The sequence below is a fragment of the Colobus angolensis genome, unplaced genomic scaffold, assembly GCF_000951035.1.
Source record: "Colobus angolensis palliatus isolate OR3802 unplaced genomic scaffold, Cang.pa_1.0 Scaffold76, whole genome shotgun sequence".
Classification (NCBI taxonomy): Eukaryota; Metazoa; Chordata; class Mammalia; order Primates; family Cercopithecidae; genus Colobus; species Colobus angolensis.
Window position 1 is genome coordinate 2169255 of NW_012121376.1, and position 10944 is coordinate 2180198.

The 10944-nt window shown below is 57.0% G+C and overlaps 1 protein-coding gene across 1 annotated transcript in view; it reads right to left on the bottom strand.

Annotated features, from left to right (window-relative positions):
• Positions 1 to 10944, bottom strand: part of BANP (BTG3 associated nuclear protein) — a 108816-nt gene that overhangs the window by 4187 nt on the left and 93685 nt on the right. The window contains exons 12-13 of the mRNA XM_011928015.1: positions 7444 to 7509; positions 1106 to 1249 (exon numbers count right to left, since the gene is read on the bottom strand). Coding sequence (XP_011783405.1) covers positions 1106 to 1249; positions 7444 to 7509 — 210 coding nt within the window. The remainder of the gene's footprint in view (positions 1 to 1105; positions 1250 to 7443; positions 7510 to 10944) is intronic.

Consider the following 10944-nt stretch of genomic DNA (forward strand, 5'->3'; position numbering starts at 1 on the left):
GGGCCCTTCAACTCTGGGCCCGCAGCTGCCCTGCTGCGGAGAAGACGTGAGTGTCAGGTGGGCACTGACACCACCACACGGCTGCTGCGGCTGAGGGGCTGCAGAACTGCCCAGCCGGGCAACCTGCACACCCTGGTGAGCGTGGACTCTACTGAGCCCAGTTCTTCAGCAAGCACCTCCTGAGGAGGACTCCGCTCCTCCCGAGGGCTGACGGGCACACCCACCCTCAGCAGCACCCGGGGAGCAGGGAAAGGCTGCTCAGACATCTAGGATTTTAATTCTAAGCACTGAAGATGGATGGCATCAAGACACAGGTGGATCACCAGTGCTGGGTCCACAGGAAGGAGAGGAACAGACCCAGAGACAGCAGCCAGAATGTTCCCAAAGCGCTGGGCAGCAGTCAACCACCAGGCCGGAGGTAGAACAAGGAAAAGTCCCGGATGGGCACGTTCCCAAACCAGGCGGCACGGAGGCTGCGGGACCAAGACTGCTCCTGGACACAGGGCCGCCTTCAGCCTCCCGTGTTCAGAGCAAACAGCCCGTGGCATCACGGGGCTCTTGTCTGGGCCTCGGCCACCCTGGGGATGTCGGCACAGCCTCACCCTCAGGCGCTTCCACCTGCGAGGTCTGGAGATGCTGGCCATGAGCCCGCCAGGCCATCCACAGAGCACAGCAGACCTGCAGTTTGTTTCGGCGGACGCTAGGGTCACAACGGCCCAAGGTGCTGGCTCCGCCCCAAGCTGAGGCCTTCGACAAGGGGCAGGGAGCTCTCGCGCTGACAGGGCCCCCATGCTCCCCAGCCCACGGGAAAGGGCTCCGTGGAGGGAGGACAGGGCAGAGCTTCACTTCTGTTCCTGAATTTACAAACATTTACACAGGACAGTCTCCAGAATCAGTTGAAATGTAGAACTGGGGCAGGATCTACCTTCTCACCTTCACATTCACGGTGCAGGGAGACGTGGAGCCTCAGATGGGCATCCGTGTCCAATCACATGCCCCCCGCAGGGGAGGAGGCACGAGAAAGCCCCGGGGCCACGTGTGCCGGGTGGCAGCGGCAGGCGGCCGTGCCATCACTTCAGTGTCCGGCGCGGGGCCCCAGACTCACCTGCGCCCCGGCCGTGTGGTCACTCACCGGCGCCAGCTGCACGTACTGAACCTGGATGTCGCTGCCCTGGAGCGGCGATCCATCCACGCCCGCCGCCGCGGGGTCCGAGGAGGCCACGGCGATCAGCTGTGCGCCCTGCAGCACCTGGAGAGACACAGGCCCGTCAGTGGCATGGCCCACAACCCACGCGGCTCCGCAGACTGCACACCCTGAGCGGCAGGGACACGGCCTCAGGGCCACACCGAGGACTCTGTGGCACATCCTGTCTCCCCATCACTCTCGAGTCGTGTCAGATCCAGGGAGAGTGCCGCTGAGTCTCGGCTGGATCTGTAACTCCCCCTCCAGCACCTACAGAGCGGACAAAAGGGGGGAAAAAAAGCAAGGCAGAGCTTCCACAGGGAGAGCAAAAGCCAGCGCCACAGGGCCCCCCGGAAAAACCCAACGGCAACCATGGAGAGCACAGGCTCCCAGAGCGCCAGGCAGGGCTCAGACCCCAGCCAGGACCACGAGGGAGGCTGAGACCCAAACCCTCCCCATTCCCAAGGCAGAGTCACCTCAAGGCCTCAGGGAGGGCAAAGGAGCTGCTAGTGGGCACTGAGAACTCAGGAGAAGCTCGCAGGAAAGCAAGGCCCAGTTCCAAGACGGGCGGAAGTGAGTCCTGGTGGCAGAGTCCCACTGGCCCTCCCAACCTTGTACCGCCTCCCAGAGTGTGGGATGAGAATGGGGGACAGGTGAGGGGCCCCTGGGTGGGCTCTGGTGACCCCATCACCTGTGAGCACCTACGCCCACTTCCCACTCAATTAACCGGGCGCTCCAACAGCCAGGCAGGCAGCTCCGGTGTCAAGAGGGCCCAGGCAGGCAGGTGGGCGGCCCCAGCTCTGAGGCACTTGATATGGGCCGTGGGGTCTTCACTTGAGGCTGCGTCCCACTATGGGAGGGCCAGGAGATGCACCCCACAACTTCCACACAGAACCGCACTCTCTGCACTGAGAGTCTCACTGGCGGCCCTGGGAAGAGCAGCAGCCCGTGTCCCAGGGTGCCCCACCCCATGGAGCCTGGCCACAGCGGCCCTCCCGTGGGACCTGCCCTGGACGACAGCAGCACTGCACAGAGCAAGCATGGCCCCTGCAAACACACTGCAGAGACAGCCCCAGACCAGGGATTTCACCTACAAGTGCTTTAAAGACTAGACTTCACCTACATGTGCTTTTAAAAATAGTCATGTTTCTAAGCAAAGTTCACCTGCAATGCTAGAAGAGAAGCCTTTTAAAGACACAAAGTATAGTTTACTCTACACTGAGGTTGGCAAAGCACGGTGTCCAGATCAAACCTGCTGGCTGCTTTGGTACAGCTGTGAGCTGAGAATGGCTTTTAAATGATTTTTAATGACAGAAAAAAAGGCAAAAAAAATTTTGTGCCACATGACAATTCTAGGAACCTCCATCTTCAGTGGGCATCTACAGGCCTGCAGGACCCCCACGTGCTGGCCTGTCATGACCCAAGCAAGGGCCATGCTGAACAGCTGTGACGAGACCAGGTGTGCCCCCCAAAGCTGAAAACCCATCCCCTCTGTCCCTTTACAGACAAGCCTGGCAACCCTGCCAGCCACCACTTGCGAGCACACACCAGCCTCGGGGGATCAGCCTCGGGGGACCAGCTGAGCCATCACAATGAACCCAAGGAGCGTCAACCTTCTGCCTCGGGATTTTGTTGTCTCCAACAGATGCTATACTAGAAGGAATATGGCCGGAGTCAGAATGTCCTGCTGGACTCTCGCGTTTCTTTACCCGACGGCCCCTACTGCAGAGGCCTCTGAGTCCAGGTGTCGGCCGCGGGCCCGGCGCGGTCCCGGGGATTAATTCATTGTGCAGCTGGTCCTTCAGCACCACAAGGGTTAGAGGCAATGACCCCTTGTGCAGCTGAAGTCACGTACAGCCTCTGACTCCCCAGAACTTAACTACTAACAGCCCGTTGACCAGTGGCCCTACCGAGAGCAGTCAGTGAGCAGGTATTTCGTGTGCTGTGTTGCGTACCATCTACTGTATTCCTCTAATAGAGTGAGTGAGGGAAAACGTGGTATTCAGAAAGGCACAGGCAGGAGGAAATACGGCTGCTATTCATTAAGCAGAAGTGGATCTTTATTAAGCGGAAGTGAATCGTCACCCAGGCCTTCATCCTCACTGTCCGCATGCTGACTGGGGCTGGGGGGAAGAGGAGGAACAGGAGGGGCTGGCCTTGCTGTCTCAGGGCAGCAGAGGCAAGAGAGAGAGAGGAGGCAGAAGAGGAGGCAGGCACGCTCAGTATAATTTTTATTGAAATAAAATCCACGTATAAGTGGATCCTCATAGTTCAAACCCACATTGTTCAAGGGTGAACTGTAGTCTTCTTCCAAGGAACAAACGTTAGTCTTCTGGTGATGGACAGAAAGAGCAGAGCATTGTGAAGTACATGCATTGACATCAGAATGCTGACAAAGGGGCTGCTGGCCCTTGGGTCCAGGTGCCATTTACAGAGGAGAAAGTGAGACCTGGGCAGGGGTAGGGGCAGTTTAGGGGCTGGGCTTCCATCACACAGCAGGTGGGGGCAGAGGCCATACAGAAGCACCTGGGTTCCCGAGGTCCCACAGCGACAGCACGCCATTCGGAACCCAGCCTGACGACAAGCACACGGAGGTTTCTGGACTCAGTTTCACAGGACGGGGCAAGCCCACTGGAGCGCCATGCAGCTGGGCCTGGGGCCACAGCTAGGCTGGGTGCAGGGACAGGGCAGGAGAGGGAGCAAGTCCCTGTCAGCCGCAGAGACTCTGGCTCAGACCATGAGGCTGGGGACGAGGGCACCCAGGGAGGTGGAGCCCCTGGAGAGAACCTTCTTCCCGAGGAAGGAAGGGAGAGCAGACGTTCCTGCCGATGTGCAAACCCGCCAGTAACTTTTCAGTGATGCCTGGGAATAGGCCGGGCAAGCCCGCACTTGGAAAGGGGGCAGGGGAGGAGTTCTGTACTCAGTTCCACCATGCACTGAGGCAGTCGCTCTGTCCTGGGTGGATCCGCAGCCACCCACGTTCCTGCCCCAGACCCTGGGCTGGTGCCCACTGGAGGTGGCAGCCAGCACCCGCACTGCTGGGCTCTTCCGTGAGGACCTGCCAAACTGCATCTCCCACTCATCACAACACAGACCCCGAGAAAGTTCCGGAAAAAATATCCTCAGGGGCTGTCCCAAAGGTGTCTCAGGGCTGTGAATAAAGCAAGCTACCTGAACCACTGTTTCTCAACTATTCCTACCAGGCCGAGGCCTTGAAACCTCCTGACCTGCAGGAAATGGTCTACGCGGCGCAGGGACTTGACTGGTAACTCCCAAGCGTCCACCCACCTGCCTGCCCTCCACGACAGCAGGGGGACCCTGGCGCAAGCCCAAGGTTCACGCCAACCAGGTGACCACCAGGAAAGCCAAGCCTTGGGCGAGCAGCAAAGGAGCACACGGCAAGCCTGCGCCTCCTCCATCCCCAGCTCCTGGGAGCCTGTGCCACAGCCGGAGCTCTGCAAGGGCCACAGGTGGGCCGAGTGCACAACGCTTTCCACTTCGGGCACCTCTGTCGCACACCCAGCTCTAAACCACATGTGAAAACGGAAACGAAGTGCGTGGCCACATGCAGAACGGTGCCACTCCAAGCACCTCCTCATCACATACGCGGCGTGTCACGGACTGACAACAAGCAGGCAGACAACGGGGGGAGGGCACGTCTGTTGGGGACGGAGGGGCTACTGACACACTGGATGCTACAGGGAGGCCCCGAGCGACGTGAAACTGAGGGAAAGCAAGGTTCAGCTGGGAACATTGCCAGGGTCCCCTCATCTCAGGATGTAACCAGGCAGGAAGGACAGAGTGGGGAGTTTGACAGGTTGGGTGGAGACCTGGGGTTTACCCTGGGGTGGAGCAGGGCGAGGTCAGTGACAGGGCGGAGGACCAGGACTGGGGCAGCCAGCCGTCCAGGGCAGGGATGGCCGGAGCACGGCAGGGTGAGCGCCGTGAGGCACAGGGAGGGGCGGGCACTGGGGAGCAGCTCTGAATGGGAGCAGCAGCAGCTGACCCCTTAGATTTGGAAATAGTGCCAAGGAAATATAGGACTCTGAAACTCTGGCATAAAATACCCATGAAGTATCTCAAATCAGGTTTGAGCAGTGGCAGTACAACAGGTGAGGTGGGGCTGGCCTAGAGCTCCTCAGGACACAGGCCCTGGGTCCCGTCTTCGGCGGGGGGGCGGCGGCACGCAGCAGGGCACAGGGTCACAGCCTGGTTCCAGCTCGAGTCTCCTCCCTGAGGGAGGCCCCGGCGCAGATGTGGTGTAGGTGGGAACCACACAGCACTGGGCAAGACACCTGGGCGACACTGGCCAGGGGCTGAGAGGCCAAACAGCTGTGACGCCCCACACCCAGCCCAGCGACTCTGGCCCCCTCAGCCCCATGAGACCAGCCACACAGGCCAGTTGGCCACTCCACTGGCATCAAAGCAAAGAACACACTGAGTGGCAGGCGGCACAGAGCTGCAAAGGGTTAGAGGTCAGCGGTCTCAGCTTCCCCCACACACCTAGGCCCTAGGACCCTGCCACATGCTGTGTGTCCAACACCAATTAATAAAAAAGTGAGCATGCATTCCTACAACTGGCTTTCCAGGCGAGTACAAAACTCAGTAAAAACTTTGCCTGGTACCTCCATCCAAAAATGTCTAGGTCGCTGTGGCAACGTGCCCCGGCCGACGGCTCTGACCTCTGCCTGGCAGAGTCACCCAGCCTCGCACAGCCACTGACAGCACCGCTGCCTCCCCTCCGCCCTGGAAGACCCTCAAGTCTCCCACGGGAGTAAGAGGGAGCCCCAGCACCACTGGGAGCGGCGTTCTGAAGGCTAATGGCAAAGACACACAGGCAACGTAGGCAAGGTTTGGCACCTTTCTGGGGGGAAAACGGAACAAAATGATTCAATGTTTTGAGTTTTTCAAGAATATATCAACAGAAACTTCTAGATTAATCCTGGATTTATGGAGTAGGATCTTCTCATTTCTGCCTCAAAACTACATTTTTCCAGGCAATGTGGTTTTACTTTATGTGAACAACACAGCTCAGCTGAAAATGAACAGAATTTTAGGAAAAAAGAGCAGCAGGCACTTGTTTTTGGGAACAGAGGCCACAATGTCAGAGACCGAGTCGAAGCGGGGTTCCTTTGAGCGCCTCCTGGCTGTGGGCGTGGCCAAGGCCCTTCACCAGGCAGCCAGGCCCGCAGCGCCCAGCAATCCACAAGGCAGCACCAGTGCCACAGAGAGAAATGACACCAAACTCCCAAGTTTCACTCCAAGGAAATTTACCATCCGTTGGTAATGTCAGCCGTGGGGGTGAGGAATGCTCCTGGGACATTCACTTTCCGTTAATACATTTATTGAGCAGTTCATGAACCTCATCTCAGAGTCTAAAAGTTGTGAACTCTAAGGGACCCCCCGGCAGAGGGCCCTTTCGTGAGGAAAGGCTCTTTTGAGTCCTTGGTGCTCTAAGGAACGTGTCTGGAAGAAGCCCCGTCTGCCCCGAGGCCACCTCGCATGGTCACAGCTCGCCCTGCACCTGCCGCAGTAGCGGGACGGCAGAGGCTGCTCGGACACCGTCCCAGGTGTGCAGAAGTCGCAGGCGCAGGCGTACACCCTCTCCCGCTCCCGTCCCCACCAAGAACCCTAAGCTGGGCAGTGGGCCCAGGAGGGACGGGAAGGAGGTAGAAGGCAAGCATGGCAGGGGGTCCTCCCAGAGCGGAGCTGCTCCGCTGGCGACACCGGGGGGCTGGGATCCTGCGGGCTTCCCGGGATTGGGGTGCCCTTCCATACCTCGCTTTCTTTGTGCTCTAGCTGAGCAAGCATGCAAGCTGGTCCTGCCCACCAGCCCAGTTCTCCTGAATAAAAACAAAAGCAAAGCCGGTCCCTGTTCTCCTCCCTCCTAGGTTGACCAGTTCAGCCTGAGGGAACCATCGCCACGGTGCTATCAATTTTCTGAACAAAAGATGGCGAGAAATCCTTCCCCCATTCCTGTCGTGTCTTCAGAAAGCACCTGCAAGTGCGTCTCACCCCAGCTGGCTGTGCTAGGTAGAGCTGCCCACCCCACAGAGACACCCAGGTCCCAATCCCTGGGCCCTGTGGTGTGACTTTACATGGGCAAAGGGACCTCACAGATGTGGCTCAAGTGATCACCCTCACATGGTGAGATGACCCTGGATGGCCAGGTGGGCCCAGTGTCATCGTGGGGGTCTTTAAAAGCAGAGGCTCCTCCCAGCCGCAGAGGGTGGGGGAGATGAGACGGACAAAGGACTCACCTGGCCACTGCTGGCTTTGAAGACGGATGGGGCCAGGAGGCAGGGGATGCGGGTGGCCTCTAGAAGCTGGAAAAGGCAAGAAAACGGATTTTCCCCTGGAGCCTCCAGAAGGACCAGCCCTGCCCTGCTTTCAGCCCACTGAGACCCAGGGTGGGCTTCCGCCCTCCGGTAAAGCCACGGGGTCTGTGGCCGTTTGTTACGGCAGCCACAGGAGCCTCCGGCCAGGTCCCCAAAGGGCTCTTTATTAAAACATCAAATTCCCAAACAGCAAAAACAACAGAAACAAAAGGCCTGGCAGTCTGTGCCTTCAGGGCGGGCTGGCAGCTGCAAGGAGAGCAACCACTCTTTTCCATTAGGAAGAGTTTGCACTGTAGGAGTTTTAAAAGCCAAAACGAAAACTGGAGGAGAAAAAAAAAATGAACCGTCCTCGGACTCGTGTTCCCCTGGTGGCCACTGGGCTCTAGCTGCTTCCCAGGGCCTCCTAGCAGCCTGAGGGCCACGGCCCTCAGAAGCTGAAGCTGGGGTCCTGGCTGTCTCCTGTCCCAGCCGAAGGAGTGCCCTGGGGGCAAGACAGGCAGCATCCCCACCCGCATGCAGGTACCAGGCTCCCATCTAGCACTGCCAGCCATGGGGGCCTCCATGGGAGTCTGTGTCTGGCAAAAATATCATTGTTTTTTAAGGGAGGAAGGCATGTCCAGGTGGGGTCCCCAGGCCTCCTCAGTGAGTGCCACGTGGTACCACACAGGCACCCAGCCTGGCGATGCCCTCTCCTCGGCAAACTCGAGTGGAGGAAAGTCAAGGGGACACATGGCCAACCCAATTCTGGCCTGGACACCTGGCCGCTTCCTAGGAGCATCTGTCCACGGCAGGCAGGTGAGCTGTTTTGCTCATTCAAGGCCACTCATTTCTTGAACCCTAAGTGAATGGGCACATCTGTCCTCCAAACAAAAGCCACTCTCCCAGGTCCATGATGCCACCACTGCTTCCAAGGGTGCTAAAGGAGATGAAGCCACTGTCCCTGACCACAGGTAACCACAGGGGAAGGGTGCAAGGGACGCACAGGGCGGTGGGAGCGCCGCCATGGAGGCAGGCCCCGCTGTGGACGCACACCTGCCTCACCATCCACCACCTCGCTGTCCACCCCCTCCACTCTCCCCCTGCTCCCCTGCACCTCTCAAGCCCCCGATACCTCCTGCCCCAGCCTCGCGCTCTGCTGCCTCTGAAGAGACCCCCCCGACCCTGGTCCCCCGGTACCGGTGCCTGCTTGTGGTTGGCCCCCATGGGAACACGAGTTCCAGGGCAGCAACAAGGTCTGTGCCTTTGTTCCTCACAAAAGCCCCGGTACCTCTTTCTTCAAATCTTACGTGTATGTTAAGTGTTTCGCTCATTTCTGAAAAACTTATCAAGACAAAATCAACATAGAAACATTTGAAAGTCACGACTTTTCAAATGCATTCCCAGTTGAGAACATTTTCTACTTTTATTTTCATTTACCACTTGGGTATGCCTACTTCATTGTTATTGTAAAGCTGCAAAGTTAGATTCTGAGGTTTCTGACACTGTAATTCTTCCAGTGTAATGAGCTGCATAGAGCGTGTGAAAAGTCATGTCACTGGCAATGCTGGCAGGAACATCATCACTGTCAGGATGCCATGACGTGCCTTCCACAGCCAGAGGACGGCAGAACCGTCTTGGAAACCAGCAACACAGTTTTCCGAGTCTCATTAAGAACAGCTGTGATCTGATCTTAAACTCATCTATCAAGAGATCTTTTAAAATGTAAAGTGATTACAAAACCAACACAGGAGCTTGTGCACAGAAGGCGAGATGAGAAATGACCAGTGGTCACCCCACCAAGGGGCTGAGGGTCCAGGCTGGGAGGGGACTCACTTTCTCTATGGACCTGGCAGATTGTTTCATATTTTTGCCATATGTAGATTTCATAATGAAACACTGAGTTCCTATTAACTAAGCAAGGACGCCAAGCCGGGCCATGTAGAAGGGCAGGGAGGACCACGACAACACAACTCCTCCTTCTGGGACCAGCGCCCAGGCCAGGGCAGAAAGCGTCCACGTCGGGGAGGGGAGGGCCAAGAGGCGAGAGCCGAGGCACTGGGCCTGGAAACAAGGGCACCAGGGTCAGGGGCAGATACTGAAAGGCAATGCCGTGAAACGCGCAGAAACGAAGGCGCGGCGCACCCTGAGAACAGTCATGCAAAAGGCGGCGGTGCGCCTTCCGCTTGGCTGCGCTGCTGCAGGCTGAGGGCACCTCCATGCACTGCGCAGCCTCTTAAAACACATGGGAGGCTGAGATATAATTTGTTGATTTGGACCTGATTTTAAATTGGCAAAGAGTAAAACTCAGGGGTCAGATCTTAAATGCGAAGCAGCAAAAATGAGGTCGTGCCAGGGTCCCTGCAGAATGCTGCACACCCCAAGATGAGTGCCCTGGATCTGTGCAGTCGATCCTGCTGCTGGGAGGACGGAGCCCCGAGATGAAAGGAACCCCAAGTCTGATGCAGGTCTTCAGGGGTAGAGCAAGCTGGGCTGAATTCCCACTTGGTGCCCAACAATGAATGTTCAATTCCTTCTTCCCTCTCCCTGCTGGCTTTATGTCAGCCCGGCCCTGGTCTGAGGCATTTCCAAACCGGCTCTGGAATGCAGAAGCCGCTCACGGGGACGGACAGTGTCCTGGCTCCCAGGCTCCAGTGATGCCGGCCTGCGGCTGAACTTCAAGCAGACTTCCCAAAGGGCAGCACCTCATCATCTCGAGAGAGGCTTGGGGACAGGGCTGGAGACACGTGCTACTTTACCATTCAGAGGGTTTTCCCCTGAACATTTCTGAAACGGAGCCAGTTGTTTTCAGATAAAAGAAAGTGGCAGAAGGTAGGAATGGGAGCAGCCGACTGAGGGAACCCCGGCCTAAAAGCACTGCATTTTGAGCACACACATCTGGTTTCCTCTATCTACTGAGAATGCAGAAATTCTGTGTAATACGTAACTGAGATCATGCTAAACCGGTGTAACTCTAAGGTCAATGCAAGAAGCCCAAGGACTTCTCAGTACTATTTAGATACAAAATCCTGAATCTAACCAAGAATCCACTTGCGTTGGTTTGCAACGCAAAACCAAACAAAAGAACCCTACCTCCCACGCACTTAAAGGATACACTCTGAACACTGTTGAAGTGTGTGGACAGAAACGAGGATGAAACCACTAACCCACAGGTGTGCTGGAAAAGCCAAGAAGTCCTTTGTTTTTGTCACTCAGCTTTGAATCCAACTTGTTAAGGTATGAAGGAAATCTAAATGTTCATTTCAAAAGTAGCTTCCTCATACTAGAAAAATGAAGTGCTCAGGCCGGGCGCGGTGGCTAATGCCTGTAATCCCAGCACTTTGGGAGGCTGAGGTGGGTGGATCTCCTGAGGTTGGGAGTTCGAGACCAGCCTGACCAACATGGAGAAACCCCATCTCTACTAAAAATACAAAATTAGCCAGGCGT